Raw genomic sequence first — 20,382 nt, forward strand, 5'->3', positions numbered from 1 at the left:
ATCCGGGTCCTAATCCCGCCTTCCCCACTTGAACGACATTGTGTGATCCTGTGCAAATGGCTTGACCTCTCTGTTGTTCGACCATGTAAGGCTTTCGTGTTAAAAGTGCTGGGAGAAACCCGAGAATGATTGCTGCAATGAACAGAGCTGCGGCGCTGAAAGGGTTCCCCAAAGTTATACATTACAGCTCTACACAGGAGCGCAGGGCTTTTTTGGGCCAGATTATAATTTTGGACATTTAGTCACATGCCACAAACTAGTAATTTGGTGCTAAAACACGTGTTTTGTTTCACTTCGGCTAACCTAACTCAAGGGTCCTCATTTCAACGACCACTGAAGAACAAAAAGGCAGATTCTGCGCTGATAGGATTCAAAGCTCTTGGGCACATGTTACAATTGCGCCTCTGCAGTTGGCACGCACGTCACTGAGCTATCTTTCCAGGAAAATGTATTCTAGAGTGACGCGGGTCCCCAGGGGGTGGTTGGAAGAAAGAATCCCAGTGCCCACCCTCCTACAGCTGTTCTCTGGTGGTGTCTAACACTGAGCACAGACACACATTTACGGTACACAGTGCATAAATATTCTCTTTTTGTCTTCAAGTAATTAAACAGTTGAAATAAAAGATGTTTTAAAATACACACAAATGAGATGCATTGGCACGCATACAATAGTTTTAGAAGCAACGTGAAAATGCTATGAAATAAAAAGCAAATGATGGATGAGGGGAAACAACTAGGCAGAACCTGCAGGCTTAGTTGTTTATAATATAACAAGTACCTTCAGTGGCGTCACTAGATTGCATTAACTCATGGTGTCACCCTGGGGGGATGACACCAACCCTAGTGATGCCACTGGGTAGGGGTCAGGCTCCCTCAATTTGTTTGCTTTCTTGCTTGTATTCAGGGCAGGGGGATTACTGCTCCCATAGTGAAAATCAAAATTTGGCACCAATGGTTCTGGTTCTCACTACACTGACTTACTTCGAGATGATAGAGCAATTGCCAGGAAGAAAGCTCCAATTCAGAGTGCCATCACCAGTGTCTGAACTTGAATTACATGCCTCATTGCCAAAAATGGCAGAATTTAACCTCGCAGAGAGAGTACTTACTTTTGTTGCAGTGGTGGTTCAGAGCCTGTTGATAAGAGTACAAGTCTGTGAGAGCGGGGTACTGCACAGTTTACACATGCGCAAATAAATGAAGGCATCCTTAGCAAAAGATGTGGGATAGAGTTTCTGATTACTTTATTTTTGCAACTTTAAGCGTGGTGGATTATTCAGAGTCCTATGGGAGAATGTAGTACGAAAAAAAGCTGCTTGTAATTTACTGACACACACTTGAGAGCATGTCAAAACTGTGGCTCCCAAAAAACATTTAAAGACGGGTCGGTAAGGTCATATCAGCTCCCTTAGCAATGACTGAACAAGACAGGTTTTGTAATCCCATTGAGTGCTCTCACTGCACAGCATTTTGAGAAAATATGCCATTTATTATATGTTAACATTTTGTCGAAGTAGCACAGCAAATCACAGAACGAGCACCGAACAGGGCACACGCAATGAAAGTGCATCAGTAATGGGTACTAGTGCACTCTGCATTGTTCTGCAGAGCCTCGTCCTCCTGTAATACATATATAAACTTCAGCAAAGGTTGTATTTTATATGACAGTTAAACTTGACTACCAAACTACATTTGGGGGACTTTTCCTAGCAATATAAAATGTAAGTAAATGTTTAAGCATGTGTGTGCTATACTGCGATAACCACGGTATACCGTATTTTCATTGGCAGGTTATCATACCGTCAAAAAATCAATACCGTGACACCCCTAGTCAGAAACAACAATAATGCTGGATGATAGTCTAATAAAGGAGACCAAATACATAGTATTCGACAGAAGCTTGATGGAGATTATAGTGATGAGAGGGGTAGTATGTGGGAATCCATTGGTGAATGTGACTCGTTTATCACAAGGCAGTAACCTCAAAATACATGCCACCTGTGAAAAATTGTCATGGTCCGCACAACCGATGCTGGGGAAACTGCCAGCTGGGAATCTACTGTGTGCAGCTGCTTTACTTTTCAGTGGCTTTAGTTTCATAAAGTGGTCCAGTTTCCGTAAATTTGTGGAACTCCATTTCTTTATAAAACGCAGTACTACAAATAACGTCAATATCTATTCCCTGCCATTAGTGAAGCATGGAAAATTGAACAATTGTCTATTCAAAGTACATTCTCTGAAAAATGGTTCAGGTAGCTGGCGATGGACAGTGTGACAGCCCTGGATTTTCAGCAAGTACTGCACATACCACTTTCAGGACATGGAAAGAAAGAAAAATGGTGAGTTCGGTGGTCGTGCAGGTGTCCGAATGTAAATCCTCAGTGGCCACAGAGAAACTTGGTTTTATAAAATCACTGGAAGATGTCCAATCGAGAGGAATGCAAATCGACATCGTAGCCACGGACAGACACGTTTCAATAGCCAAAACAATGAGAGAGCAGTTTCCAAATATTCTTCATCAATTCGATGTATGGCACGTTGCCAAATCCATCAATAAAAAAATCTCAGCTGCAGGGAAAAAAACAAGTTCTGAAAATATTTTACAGTGAGCCCAGTCTTTCAGCAACCTGTAACACTCACCTGACTCCCACGGAGGCGCTGGCCTGGTTCGCGCTGCTGTGACCTCTTCTAAGGTGATGCGCAGGGTTCGGAAGACGGACTGGACCGAGCCCCCAAATCTGGCTTGTCTGGCTCGCAGAAGTATCCTTCTGTAGGCGAAAATAGGGGATTAACTGTTTGCGGGGTAATGCAATCAACCTCCCACTTTCCCCTCTCACCCTCCTCGAAACCCTTCTGTGATTCCTCGTAGCGTCTCACCTTAGTGTCTGGAAGGACGAGCTCTCCATCCTGCTTCTGATGCAGGGGCGCGTTGGTATCCAGTTACTTCACTGGATTTTCGGATTGGTGAGAACCAAACTTGCTTGGCTTCCAGGTAAGTTTTTTGATAAGAGGTTCCCCTTGTGTCCATGCATTAATGTACTAATGCTAGTGTCTTTTTCCCCATAGGGGCCAGGGTACGGAATGCCGGGGAACAGGCAACGACCCGAGATGAGAGGTGAAATCCTTGTAGAAATCAGGTAAGTCTTTAATGAGCGTTTTTTGGTAATGTCTTTTCATTCGCTCATTAACGCTTGTTCTGGTCTTTTTCTCCCTAGGCGCTGGGGCGTGACTGCGAATCCGGATGATCGCTGCTGAACATGGAGGCGCCCTGTAAAGGTGAGTGGAATGCGGCGCTGCAGCGATCGACGCAATGAGCTTTTAAATAAAAGTCTTCCTTTTCAGGATTGTCGGCGAGATGTCTCCGGGATGCAGATTTAGCAGGTAAGGACTTTTCCTTCTTCTGTTCTCTTCTTCTCTTCCTTTGCATGTGATCCAGGATGCTGGCAGGCGTGGCAGAAGTCAAGATGCAGGAGCAGACACGGTGAGCGTCCAGCTGCTAGATGCAGAACAATGCGAAGCACGTGTGGCTGTTCGGGTGGGGTTTAAATAGCCTTGGAAGAAATTCCAGGTATGTATCCTTCCTCCAATCAGGTATGTATCCTTCCCCGACCATGCCCGGATGGTAAATTAGTCCCACAGGTAAAGTAGTTCCTTTCAGGCCTCAAGGAGGCCGGGATCCTGCAGCATGGTCTGCATCAGGTAAGTGCACCCAAGCACTTCCATAATGAGCCTGGCGCCTATGGCGCCAGGACTGATGTCTTTTATGAGCCTGGCGCCATAGGCGCCAGGACACTGTCCAAAGGGCCCCTATATGGGGTTGCTGGGTCCTTCCTTAGGGACTGGATGTCCGCTTTCGGGGACGCAGGGCTTGAACCGGCTCCCCGGGAGCGGGCATCATGACACAACCATCTTTGGTGGAGCTCCAAAACTTGTGATGGTTCTGTGGAAATTCTACTAGAAAAATGGTGGTCACTAATACACCACTGTTCAAACATTCACTCTTGGACAGAAAACCAACATTTACACCAATGTGCACATGGCCCTTTGTCGCTGGAGCAGGAACGGAAGAAGAAGTGGTTGATTCCATTTTCACCTCTACACAAAGCCCTTGAGAAGATTTTGTTTGATAAAACTCTATGAAGAGATCTGAAGGGACTCACAGAATTCTGTCACATGGGAGATTTGGAGGTGTTCCACAATATATGTCTAAAGTACAGGTCAAAGAGATTGCATTTCGGCATAGACGGGATGAAATATAGGACATTGCTAGCGGTATTAGCACATACCGAGAATGTAGGCCGTGAACAATCAAGGACTGCAGGAAACTTTAGGATGCTTCGCTACACAATGGCCTTTACGAAAAGAAGAAAAAATGGGTGGTCAAGCCAATATATGAGGAAATGGAATTCGATTTTGTGAAAGATCTTATTATGACTGTTTTGGAGATGCACACAGAATCACGCACAATTTTGTTCCGAGGACACATACAATGTCACAAAACACTGCCAACGTGCCCTGTCCACCTAAAGCAGAGCTTGTGGAACAGTTCACTTCCTGGTACAAATGATTACCATCTGTTTTTTTTGTTCAAGAATGTTTTTAAGTAGTGTCCAAATAAAGCCTCCAATTTGTATTTTGAAATCTATCCTCTGTCATTTTCTTTTTTCAACAAGTACCATTTTTACGAATGCCATACAATGTAATGCTGTGCTTTCACACTTCCCAGTTTCGTCGAGCTACTGTGGGACCTTCACTGATCGTGGGAGGGCCAGATGGATAACAGTATGAAAGCAACTTTGGGGTTCTGCAGTTGCCTTACCAAACTGTTGCCCAAATAGCTGAATATCTACTCGTCACACAAAAGGGATGAGACATAGGCTAGATAAGATACTCAGCACGCAAGAACTACTGATTGTGAGAAAACAGCGCATCAAAGTGGGTTGTTGGTGAGAAATACAAGCACTCTGACCAATATATTCATGGGCGCAAGTGTTGGGGGTAGTTGCTAATGTAAGGAAGGAGTGGGTCGCTTGAGCCCCCAGCCCCCATACATTATACGCAAAGGTGACATCCTGCTATTGCACTCATGGGGGGCGCCTCCTTTCCCCTTCTGCTGCCATGGGGAATAAGACCCTGACATAAGCAGCGGTGGTGCTGTTGCTAGACACACTTGGACTCCATTTTGTGTACCCTCGACTCCAACTTTGGACTAGGCCGAATTATGTCACTGCGAAGTTTCCCCTACCCCTCAGCAGCACCGCGAACAGCGAGCACTGACACAGCCCACATTTTTCCTCCTGTGCCTCTGCCTCACAAGTCCCTTTCTCATGAATGCACCGAGACAAGATCTTGCAAACTAAGAATGTATCTTCATTCTGAGTGAAGGTCACCAGCTTTGAATTTTGGCTTGCGAGCTGAGGAAGCCCACGTTTCGCACACAGTATAAGGTTCAATTGTTTTCTGACCTTGATAGAAAGGGACCATTCCGAAAGGAATTGAATTAAGGGAGGGGTGTACAAGAAGGTTCACTAATCAAAAACTGGTCAAAGGAACATGTTATTTCAGTTTATGAAAAATCTGAACGGCGTCTAAGTTACAGTCTGCGTTACACCAAGAGAATGGAAATGCCAAATATAATGTAAGTTTGACTTTCAACAATTGTATAAACTTACAAGTCAACTTATCATTAGCCGACCTTTATTGCTGGGTTACATTGTAATCGTTTGTTCTGTGTGGCATATTGCATTGAAACACAAGTACAACCTTTGTGTGTACTGGTCTTTCTACCGGCACATGGGCAGTTCAGCATCGAGATGCATGTAGACCACCAATCGGTTCCCACAGGTTCAACGCTAATATTTAATTAAAATGCTGTCCATGTGTTCCTCGATTTGTAGTCAGCTTCCGCATCCCATTTTGAGCTGAACACACTCTACAGCACTATCCTACGAAGCAAATTGTAGACTACTTTTTTGAAAATTCAGTTTTATTGAGTATTCAGGTTATGACAGCAACATAACAACATGTGAACCACAACAATGTACTTAGCTGAGACCATAACCTTTCCTCCCTCCCCTTCTCTCGCCCCTCCCTCCTCCCCATTATGGATCTAGCAATGGTAGTTAGAACAAGGGTCGGAAACAGTGTGGTTCAGTACATTCCAAACAAAGGGCAGCTCTCGCATAAGTGCTCTAAACGTGGGGCCCTACTCTCTGGTAATCAGTCCTCCTTCTCGTTGAGTATTTCTAGGCCTTCGAATGAGCTTCTCCGGGGCCAGTGGTCCAGTTTGACATTCTGTTGAGCACATTCCAAAGTCCTCAAGTGGCTCTCCCGTATTTTTCAAAGAAGGGAAGCAATGATCCCTCAATATTGGTCTTGGATTCTTCAATTAAATAGGTCAGGAACTCCATGTTGTATATTGCTCGGAGTTTAATGACCCATTCCTTTTCCACCGGCTTCGGGAAGCCTTCCAATTTTGGGCCCAACAACACCTGGCAGCAACCAACATAACCTGTAGCATGAGATACTTTCGGGCCACCCTCAACCTCAATTCCAAACAGTAACAATGGGGATAGGGTCCTCTCAATGCCATCCACCCCCTTTATCCAGGACAGGACCTCGCTCCAATAGGTTTGCACCACCTGACATTTCCACCACATGTGCACATAATCCCCCCTCTCTCTGCAGCATTTCCAGCAATGTGGGTGGTATTCCTTCCTCGTCCCAGCTATCCTCTGAGGGGGGGTAGTGCCATCTATGGATCAATTTCAGGGCCTGGTGGCGGTATTGGGGCAAGGCCGTTGAGTGATTGGCTTGTCTGCACATTGTGATCCATCTCCTGTCAGTGATGGGCGCGCCTAAGTCCTTTCCCCATTGAACCTGGGCGGAAGGAGGATCTTGCGTGGTCGCTGACAGCAGAAGGCCGCAGAGACTGGATATCACACCCTTAGTACCCTTTTATGTGATCAGGAACTTCTCAAAGTATGTTAGGTCTCTCCTAAGTGTGTCTCCCCATTTATTTTCAGTAAGGACCCCTTTTAGTTGCAAGTATCAGACGGAGGAGAGGTTGTCCAGGTCCAGGGTCTCTTTCAATTCCCCTAGGGATATAAATATTCCACCCACCCAAAAGCTGCCCCGCCTACTAAGGCCTGCTTCGTGCCATTGTTGGAAGGCTAGTGGTTCATCAATTCCATCCCTGAGTGGAGGAGCCCATATACAGCTTAGAGGTGAGGGCCATGTCGTGAGCCATCTAAAGTAACCCTCCTTTTTTCCATATAGACCATAGTACCCCCATGACTGGGTGATTCAGTATTCTCCTCAGGATGCATGCTTTGAAAACCCATAACCATTCATCAAGTGTAACTGGGGAGAAAAGCTCATTGTCCACTGCTACCCACTGTTTCCTTGGGCCTGTCGCAAAGTGGTCGACCAGGATTCGTAATTGAGAAGCCCTGTAATATGTGTCTAGATCTGGGAAATTCACCCCGGCTTCGTCAATACATCATAGGCAATTCTGGGACACTTTCCGGCTCCGAGGTATCATAGGAGGGCCAGCTTGACTTAAAGAAGAAATGGTTTAGGTACTTGGGTCGGAAACATCTGGAATAAATATAGAAACTTGGGGAGGATCTCCATTTTAATTGAGTTGAGGCGTGTCATCCACAACAGGCCTGATTTCGCCCAACGTTCTCGTTTAATTGCCGACCACAAGGGTGGGAAGTTAGTAGCAAAAAGATCGCCCAGGTTTATTGGTACCAGAATCCGGGTCGAGGGTATCCGGGATAATGCGGGCAACGTACAAACGAAGAAGGAAAACATAACGGAATCGTTTGCGGGGTTCTATAGGGAGCTGTATACCAAACAGGAGGGTGTGTCTCCAGATGAAATCCGAAAATATCTCAAGGACTACCCCCTTCCCACACTTATAGAATCAGAAAGGGAGGCCCTGGAAAGGGAAATCTCAGAAGAAGAGGTGGAGGGGGCCATCAAACGGTTAAAGGTGGGTAAGACCCCAGGGGGGGATGTTTACACAGCCGACTTCTTTAAACAATATCAATCGGTCTTGATACAACCACTGACCAAGCTATTCAACCAAATTAGGAGCCCGGAGACTATTCCACCGACATTCCTACAGGCCATGATCACGGTGATACCTAATCCAGCACTTTCCGTGCTCCACGTGTTCCCCTATAAGCCAGGTACTCAAGTATCCCTCCCTCCCTGGGGTCCTGGGGCGTTGCGGTCTCAGCCCGCCTGAGTGGGGGCCTCTCTATCACCGAGATGGCATCTCAGACTCTGTGCCTTCAGTGGGCCCTGTGTCTGAAGCCCTGTTGCATGCTTCCCAGAGTTGCACCTCAGTGTGGGGTGGTCAGGCGGGGCCCATCCAGGTCAATCAGGTCTCCATGTGTGTCCTAGATGCGGATATGCCCCTCTGTGAGCCTTCTCAATGCAGGGCTACTAGGCAAACTCCCAATATGCGTGGGAGCCCCAGGGGTTCTTCAATCAGGGTTCGTAGTGTTTACCCTGAGAGACGGGTGAGGGCCCCCAGGGGGTGTCTGTTTGCCGCCTTAGTCAGGGGACGGCCTGGAGGGTTCCAAGGCGCCCCTCCGCCTGCGGCGTATTGCTGTGGTGTCCCCTGGCAGGGCGGGGCCTGCGACCCGGAGTCTGCCGCACAGGGAGAGGGGGAGTGCTTGCGGTGCAGCGGTCTCACCCTGGGCACAAAGATCCTCATAGGGCTGCTTCAGGACCTGCAGTACCATGGTCTTCCACTCCCTGTGTGCTAGTAAGCTGTGGCCTGGGGATCCGACTGTGTAAAATTCTGGGCCTCCTCGGATGTCGGATCACCGTCAGCTGCTGCCGTTCGGTGCGCTCCTCGTTCCGGAGGACAGGGGTGCATGTCCAGGCCCTGCTATCTCCGCGGGGCACCCGCCCGGACGAAGGGGGAGAGGAGCCTCCCCAACGAATCCGGTCACCGGTCATGGGGGGCTCTGTATGCTTACGTGGTGGAATGGGATCGGGATCCGCCCCCGCTGCACCTCCAGGTGCCTCTCCTCCCCAGCAGGGACCCCCGCTTTAGGCCACGGCTGGGCCCTGGAGTCTATGTTTCGCGGGACGCTGGGCGAGGAAGGGGCAGTCCCACAGTCTCGGCCTCATAACTCTGGACAGGGGACACCCCAGGAACTCGGAGTTGCGCCGCTAGACAGACGCTCGGTTCCTCCAATTGTGCATCGGCTCTTGGTGCAGAGTGGTGCCCATTCTCCAAACGGTCTCCTCAAGTTTTCCCGGGGCTGGTGTCGGAGCTACAGGGTCAGGAAGCCATCTTGCCTGCGCCCCCTGGTGGCCTCCTGTAGACTACTTTGCATACGTTGTTTTCTATGTTTTCATCATTAGTTTTAACACAGGGCCTAATTAATGTGTAAAATGATAAATTGTAATAAAGATTGGCTACTGAGACACAATTCTGTTATGTTTTCATTCTGAGATTGTCATCAATTCCAGATACCAACTGACAGGTTTTTCAACCGGCAGCTGCAGATACACGTCAATAGCTGGATGTCATTGACTCTGTTTTGGGACGATCACCACGGGCCGATATGCCCTTATGCGGTACCAGCCATTAGGAGCAACCTAACATCGTTTACAGTGGCCTAGCGCCAAGCTGATGCACAAGCCTTGCGATTCACGGTGCGTCCAAAGCACTTCTTTTACCCAAAAGGAACACCGCATGACTCACGATAAACATTTGTGGATCGAGACCGAAGAGAGAAAATTACCCACTTGATTGAATATGGTAAACACCAGATGTTCTCAGAGCATTTATTATGAAATAAAAGTACTTTACAAATTGTACAGTCTTGCCATTTCCTTTTAAAGTATAGTGTTATATTCTGAATTGTGACGCGCTGTGTTGTGAGATGATGTGTGTTGATTTCCAGGTTCTGCGTCACATCACGTAGGTGATGACTGGGCGCATTTGGCTACGCTGCCCAGTAACGTCCTGGAGATAGGCGGAGACTATCACTAGGTTCGGTGATCTCAGCCTCAGGGGCGGGGCATATGAATTAGTGCCGCCAGGGCATTCCTGCTTGGGCGATGCGGCAACGGATAAGATTATCACAAGATGGCCGTGCCCTGCTGCTTGATTTCGCATGAGTACAAAAGAGGAAAACTACGGTAAGGTGCATAGGAAATGTTTGTACGATCGATCAACGTATGTTAAAAACACATGTCCAAACCCACGGGACAATAATATTTCTGAGCGCACTATTCCTTTAAGCGTTTTTGATTTTTATTTAAATTTAAATAAATATCTCTAACTATGAGCCAATTGTAGTAGGAGTCCTTTTTCTGGTTCACCACATGACTTAATGGGCATTTAGCAAATCACTATATCAATTTAAAATAATTCATACGTAGAGAAGACTAATATCATCCCACCATAATAAAGCAATAGGAAGGAAGACTATGTATACTTATGGAGAAAAAGCTTCAACAGCATGTTTTCTCCAGGAGCATATTTCATTGAATATCACATGAAGTTGCATCACTATTTAAATTTGCACTGATAATGGATTGAAAAGGTACCAAACAACCTTAAAATTGAACTGTTTCAGATTAGTGGGAACATGAATGAAAAGAAGCGCAGTACATGCCCAAGTAAATTTTATTTTATCATGCTCTTTCTAATTACATTTTCCACCTGAAACAGACTGAAAGAATTGAGACAGAAGGAGGATGTCCGAAACAGACATCAACATGAATCCATCGAAGGCACTCCAGCATTCTAAACATACCTTCTGAATATCGATGATATCAGTAAGTTTTATGACCTTATTCTTCTTAGAAGAACCAGATTTTGAGCTTTCGAAGCATAAATAGCTGTAAAAAAAGAAAACATGCAATTTCAGCACATTTATTCATAACATACAGATGTCAATTCAGTTTCTAATTCAAATTAAAAGTATATATAGTCCAATTGTCTGTTGATTTAACTTATTATTCACTACTCCAAGTCCTTATTTTAACGTGAATTTTACTATTGTATATAGTTTAACTGGAATTTCAAAGACAACACCATACTGAAATTTCAATAATATGCATGTTCCAGATTAAGTATTAAACATTATTTCATCTGCAACAGCAGTCAGAGCCCTTGTTATTTGGACAAACAGATACGGCTTGATGAATACACAGATTGTGCCATTTGATGTCAGAATCTCACAATGCCATGTGTGTTATGGTGCACTAAGTGTCTGCACAGTCCATGCGTTTAGGAGGAATGAGAGCAGATTGCCTATAAGAGCCTAAACATTTTATTGTGATTTAAAACATATAACAAAACCAAAACAGCACCATGGTTGACATAGTTCAAGGAATTCCGAATACACCAAAAACAAAGCGCAGTCCAAATCATAAAGACATACAGTTCCAACTACACATCCCATCTTGCTGGAGAGCCCCATCACGAAGCTTCCTCCCATTTGTGCCATACCTTCTGGAATGTAGTCTAGCCTCCCCATGCATTGTAGTTTCGTCTTTCATATGACATACATATATCCATATCCGATACTCATTTGCTATATCTAGGCACATCTGGCTTTCCCCACATCATAGGTATATTTCTTTTTACCAAAATGGCCGCCATGGATATCAGCAATTTGTCAAAGTGACCGTAAGGGTCAGTTCCCCTAATTCCCAACAGTAGCAGCTTGGGTTCTACAACCATCACCAATTTTTCCAAAGCGTGTGCCCAAAAGTGGAGTATCAACGGACATTCCCACTAATCAAAATGTTCTTGACTAGCGTTAAAAGAAAGGTTGCAATGATAGACTCCAAGATAGCCACGATGCTCTGAACACCGCGGCCACCGAGCTCTAGCCCCCGAGACCCTGTTTGTTGTCCATCCCACCGGCGCAGCCCACCTCAGGCGACGGAATGCGGTGGTGGGGACCCCCCAGAAGCGGAGGAGCGGCACCTGGGCCGATTGAGCCTGCCCCCGTGGCACTTCTGGGTGCAGGCGCTGGACATCGGCGGGCCGTGACTGCAGAGGCAGACCCAGCAGGGTCCGGCGATACGCGACCGGTGCGTCACTTGGGCATGGCGGCATCGGAATAGAGGGCAGCTACCGGCCCACGGGCAGCCGAGGAGGGGAGTTGGATCGCACCTCGGGAGAGATCAGCGGACGCGGCTTTGGGAGGCTCCTCCCCATCCCCGCGGCTCGTTGGTAATCTACGTGGCCGCCAGCATTGGAGCAGACTTGTGGGGCCAGGGATCTGCTCCGCGGCGACCCACCCATGCCAGTGAGAGGCACACCAGCCGGCATGGGAGGGGGCGCTCGGAGGAGGCCTCGGAGGAGAGAGGCAGGGCCCACGGGGGGCGGCCCCCTCTGTGTCAATTTCGACTGTCGACTGTCTTGACCCGGAGCGGCCTGCAGCGTAGGAGCTGGGGAGGTTGTCGGGCCCCCCAGGGAACATTGTCACAGGTACGGTCTCCGCCCTGGTGGGGGGGAGGGGCATACCCTCCGGCCCGTGGCCGTATTTTCATTCCCATCCACGGAGGCCTCTGCATTGGGATCTGGCAGCTCCCCCCACTCGTCTCACCGTCACTGAACTACTAGCTTCTGAGCAACCTGTGGTCCCCCTTTCTCGTGGCACCCACCACTCCTCGTGGTTGAACTTGTTGGCGCAGGAGACTATACGGCCTGGGAAGTGAAGGGGTAGGACTGCTTCCTGGCACTTTGGGAGCCCCATATAACTTCAGAATATTAGCACACTCAGCAGATCTCCACTCAGCCAGGCCCCGCCAGGGCTTGGGGGGTTGCAGCAGCACACTGAGGACTGCGGCGACCATCGGACCCTTGGTCCCTCAGATCGGCATCCAGTTACACCTATCTGGCCCTGCGGGGATCCCGGACCTCCAGTTTTTGACCACGCCATCCTGAGCATTCAACATCATATCTAAGAACAAAGCCAAGGATCCCCAAGCCTCTCAAAGACCCCAGAGGAGACCGCAGGAGAATGTTCTCACTAAGTTATGGGCAAAAGACATGGAGGACTCCCAATCAGCATGCCCTAGCGAGTGGCCCTCAGGGGACCTTGCAGCGGACATGAAAGCGCTGGAACAACCTTTCACCCAGGCAGTGCTGAAACTCCTGGTGGCCGATATACTGGAGAAGATCACCACGGCGGGGTAAAAGCAAATGGATGCCCTCAGGGAAGATCTGGCGGAAGGCCTCCAGGAGATCAAAAGGGACATTAGCAAGATAGAGGAAAGGGTGGACACAAACGAGAGGGCTATCCAGGAAGTCGCTGAAGACGTAAGGAAAGCCAATACTCTGATGGCGACCGCCACTCATAATCTGGAGCTCCAGGTCGAGGACCTGGAAAACAGGTCTAGGCGCTCAAACATTCGGATCAAAGCCCTTCCAGAGAACATCTTGGATCAAGATCTCCCCCAAGCAGTGAAGGGTATTTTTGCAGACCTCCTCAAGGAGCCGGGGTCAGAGGACATTGTCTTCGACAGGATACATAGAGTGGGCCCCAAAAGTACGGATCCAGGTACCAGGCCCCGGGATGTCCTGGTAGCGATGTACAGCTTCAAGGTGAAGGAGCGAACGCTAGCAGCTGCACAGAAGGCTGGCCGTCTCACTTATAATGGCACAGATTGCGCTATACCAGGACCTGGCACAAGTAACTTTAAACAAACGACAGAGAATGGGCCCAGTACTTTCCCAGCTAAGAGCACAAGCTGTTTGTTACAGATGGCTGCATCCCTTTGGTCTGGCTTTCGAATGGCGAGGGATCGCTCAGAAGATCACCACATGTGACCAAGGCCTAGCCCTGCTGGGGCTTGAAGACGAAGCTCCACCGCCATCGCCCCCGCCATCATCTCAAAAGGCTGCCCGGAGGGAATGGGAATGATCCATGGCCCGCTCCAAGAAGTCGAAGAAAAATGCCAACCAACTGCTCCTGAAGAGTCAGCAATCGGGGAGTGGTCAGGGTGTGCAGAAATGATTCCTTAGTATGTGCTAATGCCGAAGAGGCAGAAATAAGATGCCTGGGGTGGGCACGATAGCAGAAAAGTTCAATTGTCTAGGTCGGTTTCATGCGCCTAATTCAGCTAGGGTCTAGGGGAGGGGGACATGGCCTCACATCTTGGAATGGAATTGGGATATCCCACGTTGCGGCATTCGATGGGACGACTCTTGAGGTTCTGATTCGTGGGGGGCTGAGGCCAGTCGTCCCACACTGCCAGAGGGAAGAAGGGGGATAGGGGGAGGGGTGGAGGTTTGGGAGAGTCACGGGTCCAGAAGGCATACAGAGGCTCTGCAGCGCATTAGAAAACATAAGCCCATCTAGGGAGCGCCAGTTATTTTACTGAGTTCAGTGGGGGACATCTTTTTTTTGTTTGTTGAACCACTATGTCTACCCAGCGAGCGTTGAAGATCTTCTCTCTTAACTTCAACGGCCTAAATTCGCTGATTAAGCGTAAGAAAGTGGAGCGCCTCATCAGGCGAGATCCCTGGGAGGGCCAGGTCCACAGGGGGGACCATCACAGGCCCTGGAGGAGATAATCACCAATCTGGCCCTAGTGGGCGTGTGGCAGGAGGTACTGGGAAAAGCTGGGGGGGCACACCTTTTACTCTCACGTTCTTCGGTCCCATTAAAGAATAGACTATATCTGGCTATCAGTCAACCTTCTGGGGAGGGAGCTGGACATCTCGATGGGCTCTACAACGTTGTCGGATCATATTCCCCTGTCCATATCTTTGAAGGCGGGGCCCAGACCCGCGGGGTTGTGGAAATGGCAGTACCCTGTCTCCCTATTCAAAGGCCCAGTACTGGCACACGAGATTGAGGAGGAAATAGTACGCTTCTTTATTGAGAATCCCGAAGGGGGCACATTGCCACAAGTCAGGTGGGACGTCTTTAAGGCTATCCTGCGGGTCTCTATTATAAGAATCAAGGCAAGACGGGACAGGGAGCTGAGATTGGAGGAGGCACACCTAGAGGAAGTACTAAGGGGGATAATGGCCAAAATGGGGCCAAATCAGACTCAGGCTACCAAAAGGGAGTATAGGGTAGTGCCTGGCCAACTAGACTTGATCCAGACTCAGGCAACGGAGCGGAGTCTGCTGTATCACCGGCAGAAATATTATATCAAAGCCAATAAGGCTGACCGACTGCTCTCGAGAATGCTTCGAAAGGAGCAGGCAGGGAAGACAATAACAAAAATCAAGGTGGGGTGGGAGCACTACCACCAATACTGAAGACATCCTGAGGGAATTCTCTTGTTTCTATTACGCCCTGTACTCGTCTGAAGCCCCTGTGCAGGTGGATCAACTAAAGTACTTAGATAAGGTGCACTTACCTTCCATAATGCAGGAAGAGAGCGACGCTTTGGAAAGGGATATCTCAGAAGACGAGGTAAGGGAGGTCGATAAGAGATCTACCCACTCTTAAATCCCCGAGTCCGGATAGCTTTGTGGAAGAATTTTATAAGCGCCATAGGGAAGTACTTACTCCCATACTAACCAACCTATTCAATCAAATGGGTAGGGACAGTGCAATCACGCGATCTATGGAAGAGGCGAAAGTTGTCCTTATTCACAAAAAGGGTAAGGATTCAACTGAATGCACGTCCTATCGTCCCATAGCTTTAATCAATGTTGATTCCAAAATTCATGCCAAGATTTTAGCTAAGAGGCTAGACCATCTAGTACCGAAGCTGATCCATCCGGACCAATAGGGATTTGTTAGAGGCAGATAAACCAGTGATAACGTTAGGAGGCTGGCCCACCTTGTGGAGAAGGCTCACAAAGGAGGAATCCCTGCTCTCCTCAAGGCAATAGACGCAGCGAAAGCGTTTGATCGGGTGGAGTGGGGATTCCTTTTCGCAGCTATGCTGAGGATGGGCTTTGGTCCTAAATTCATGGACAGGATCAGAGCTAATTACAGAAGCCTAACCCGCAGACTAGTGGTGAATGGACAACTATCGGAGCCGATAAGTGTCGAAAGGGGTACTAAACACGGATGCCCGATTTCCCCGATTTTGTATGCTCTCCATCTGGAACCGTTCCTCAAAGAGGTACGTTCTAATCACCTAATAACAGGAATCCCCTTCGCAGGGGAATCACATAAAATCGCAGCCTGCACTGATGATGTGATACTCTCTCTTATCTGCCCAAGCATGGCCATACCGCACTTGAAGCAGAACGGGCTCTTTTTTGGGAGCGTGGCAGGTCTGAAAATCAATCCCTCCAAAACCAAAATTCTCAATATCACTGTCCCGAACCCAGCACTCGGCGCCTTGAAGGCCATCTCTCCCTATAGATGAGTGGACCACTCCATTACCTACTTGGGAATAAAAATTGACCTCAAAATTGGAACAACTTTATTACGCAAATTATCTGCCCTTACTGGAGAAACTTAAGAATAAGTTAATAGACTGGGGCCCTTTGCGTTGTCATGGTTCGGACGTATCAACACCTTAAAAATGACAGTTCTCCCAAAGCTCTTGTATAATTTAGCTGTCCTGCCGGTGCATGTTCCCCCATCCTTTTTCAGGTCTCTGAACAAAATCACTAGCAGGTTTATGTGGGCTAACAAACCCCCAAGGATAGAGCTCAAGGTGATGCGAACCCCCACTGACCGGGGGGGCTTGGGTCTACCCGATTTCAGGGTATATTATAGGGCGGCACAGTTGAAGGTACTTCGGGATTGGCAGAAGAATGATCGGGGTAAAATATGGAGAGCTATCGATAGGGCGGTATTGGGGGAGGATCTCGAAGGGGTCCTGTGGAAGCCGAAACAGGATAGGCCGATTAGGATGTACTGTAGAACGATCCTGGCCCAGGTGGGTCGTACCTGGGACGAGGGGGTGCGGCAGGCCCATCTAACGACGCACCCATCCCCTTACACACCTCTTTTTATCAATCCGCAGTTTACCCCGGGTCACAACACGTCTGCGTTTCAGGCTTGGCACCATGGTAGTGTAGAATGTTACGGGACATGTATGGGGAGGGCCAGATCAAGCCCTTTCATCAGTGTAAATCAGACTTCACTTTGGGGGAGGGGAAAAGGTTCCGTTACTGCCAACTAAGACATTGGCTCAGTCACCCCTTTGTAAAGCAAGCAGCGACCCGGCAACTCACCCCCTTTGAAAAGTTTCTCAGTAGGGAATCGGGGGACAAGCACCTGATCACAGCCTTATATAGGGATATGAAGGCCGGTGAGGATCCACCAGCACAAGCCTACAGGAAGGCCCGGGAGTCTGCTACCGGAACCGCCCTAGAGGATGATGAGTGGTGTTGGTTGTGGAGACAGATACCCAAGCTGACAAGGTCTCTCCAAATAAGGGAGATGTGGCTGAAGCTCCTTACCTAGTGGCACTTGACCCCTTCTAAGCTTCATAGAATCTACCCTGGGGCCTCTCCCCTATGCTGGAGAGAATGTGGCGCAGTGGGCTTTTGGGAGCATATATGGTGGTACTGCCTGTCAATTGAGAAGTACTGGGCTGGGATTCGAGAGGTGCTCAACCTGGTATTGGAGCTAGAGCTTGGGAGTAACAAAGGCATGGCGATGCTGGGGTTGTGGGGGGGTCGTTAGCAGCAATTAAGAGCAAGGCAGGCCGTAAGCTCTATGCAATAATGATGATAGCTGCAGCAATGGTACTGGCCCGCAGGTGGAAAACAAAGGACCGTCCCCAGGATCACGAATGGGTGGCTAAGCTTTGGAGCTTAGTGGCACTTGAGTGGCTTACATACTCCATTCAAAGACAGCATTTCAGGTCTAGGGCTGACTGGGCAGCCTTGTTGGAATATCTGCTGGATGGGCTAAGGCAGCGTTGGTGTCCTCAGCGCATGCGACTCTTTGGCATAGCAGTGGACGCACCCTGAGAAGCTGACTTTTGAGGGGGTTTATCTATTCGGGTTAGTTCACAACACAAGGACACGCTGGGGTGGGTGGGGGGGGGAATTGCTCTGCAGAGCAAATGCTGGAATATTGGACTACTCTCAGACCCGGAGTTGGGGGGGGGGGTAGGGAGGGTGTAGGTTTTCATTGTTATATGTTTAGTTGTGTAATTTGAAAATGCCAATAAAATGTTCTTGATTAGCAAACAGACTACTTTGATTAGCAATTTTGTAATAATATTTTTAATGTCACTAAGATGTTTGTACACAAGATATTAAAGGAATGGTTCGGTCAAAATTTTTTATTGCCCCTACGGGTCGGCCATGTGTTTTTAAGCCTAAGTCGCTCGATTTTAGAAAAATTTCTTATGGACCTTACCCGAGTTTTCGTCCATTAAATGCACGTGAAAACAGGCATCAGGGAGCTGCCATTTTGTGATAATCCTATCATTTCCCCTATCGCCCTGGCTAACCTGCTTTTGCGGCACTAAATCATATCCCCCGTCCCTGAGCCTGACATTATCAAAACATTCATATTCCCCGCCTCTCTCCGTAACGTTTCTGTGCTGCGTAGGCAAACGCGCCCAGTCGTCTTCTACGCGACTTCACACAGAACCCGGAAACCAACACAGATCAGCTCACAACACAGCACACCACAATTCGGAATATGAAACTGTACTTTAAAATCAAACAGCAACACGGTAAATTTGGTAAAGTACATTTATTTGACATTAAATGTTTACAGAATATTCAGCAATTGCCATATGAACTCCGAAAGTCATTTATTTTCTTTTATCTCTATCCGCAAATCAGTAAAAGTTTATCGTGAGTCATGCGCTGTTCCTTTATGGTACACAGGGTGTTGGTTTTCATTCAAAGAAGCACTTTTGTCGCACGTTGAACCGCAAGGCTGTTCCATCAAGTAGGCACTAGGCCAGCGTAAAGGTTGATATGTTGCTTCTAGCCGCTAGTACCGCGTAAGGGCATATGGGCCCTTGGCGATCATTCCATAAGATCATCAGGATTGTGCAGTTGTTTACATTAAGCTGCAGCTGGCGGTTAAAAAAACCATCTGCCGGTGTCTGAAACTGGTGGCAGTGGCAAAAGGGAAGGATATACCTGTTTTGAAAACATAAAATTTATAATTAGTCTCGCCAGCCGATCTTTATTAATATTATTCATTTTATTTATTACGGCCGAGCTGAAACTATTTACTTTCAAGGATAGTGCAATGGAGTATGTTTGGCTCTAAAATCAATGCGAAAACTAACGAAATAAATCGAGGTTAGTACACAATGAGAAACGACTTTTTGTCTACATGCGTGTGGAATGTGGACCTGCATGCCCATGTGCCCGCTACAAGGACAATCCCACAAATGTTTTCAAAGCTCTTCATTCATTCATTTATTCATGCATCCATTCATTAATTCTTCATTCCGGTATAAAAGCGTATAAAGAGTTACTTACATTATATTTGCAATTTCCATTGTGTCTGTGCGTAATGAAGTCCGGAAATCCCACTGTGCTCTGGACAACGATTTTTCGTATACTGAACTAACATGAAACTCGGTCTAGTTTCAGAATTTTCTGCCTTATTGTCTCTTACGTTATTGCACCCCCCCCCGCCTCCCCTTCAAATGAAGTTCTTTCGGCATGGTCCCTGTCTCTCAAGGTCAAAAAACAATAGAACCTTATACTGCCAGTGCGAGTTGTGGGCCTCTTCAGGGTGCGAGCTGAAAATCAAAGAAGCTGACCTTCACTAGAAATGAGCATACATTCTTTCTTTGCAACAACCCGTAGTAAAGCCATCTGTGAGAACTTGAAGTTTCGAATCCATCTATGTAGTGCGCCTCAATGTGCAAATGCGAACTGGCTTCTCTCCCATCTGCAACAGCTCGCTTGGCGCGTTCTAAGGCCCCCAATTTTGTCCTCGTTGTCTGCAAGCTTTGAAGCCCCAAAGAACCATAACTATTGAGACTTAATTTTTTGGGGAAGGTCAGGGAAAGTATAAAGTACCCGAGGAGTTGAGTTGAAAGTGATATTTATTGTTTGTTTTATTATTTGCAATATGCAAGCCTTCCCTCGGTTAACAGTGCGCAGCATTTACAAGAGATTGCGAAAATTAGTTACATCAACAAAAATATATACATACACATATAGACAAGGTCAGCAATATGAGGTGAATAGAGAGAGAATTCAAAGATGACACCCAGGTTGTTCGGCACCCAGGATGGTGAAGTTAGGGTTTAGGATTAGCGTACTTTGTATGCACACTGTACAATAACATTTATTTACAAAAAGACAATCGTATTACAATTATTTAAACCGGGATTTGTACGTCACAACCAGCTCACCTTTGGGTGGACATGGCACAGTGGCAATGTTGGGTGGCAATGGATCAGTGCTCTGCAAAGAAACGTTGAAAATTCCATATCTGTGCTTCTCTGATACAGCAACAATAAGGCTTTTGA

The 20,382-nt window shown here is 47.6% G+C and overlaps 1 protein-coding gene across 3 annotated transcripts in view; it reads right to left on the reverse strand.

Moving 5' to 3' along the window:
- Window positions 1-20,382, reverse strand: part of GRAMD4 (GRAM domain containing 4) — a 2,133,975-nt gene that overhangs the window by 305,589 nt on the left and 1,808,004 nt on the right. For all 3 annotated transcript variants that reach the window (XM_069629242.1, XM_069629243.1, XM_069629244.1), the window contains one exon: window positions 10,794-10,878. In XM_069629242.1, coding sequence (XP_069485343.1) covers window positions 10,794-10,878 — 85 coding nt within the window. The remainder of the gene's footprint in view (window positions 1-10,793; window positions 10,879-20,382) is intronic.

Source organism: Ambystoma mexicanum, chromosome 12 (genome assembly GCF_040938575.1).
Source record: "Ambystoma mexicanum isolate Mex_15411 chromosome 12, UKY_AmexF1_1, whole genome shotgun sequence".
In the NCBI taxonomy this organism is placed as follows: Eukaryota; Metazoa; Chordata; class Amphibia; order Caudata; family Ambystomatidae; genus Ambystoma; species Ambystoma mexicanum.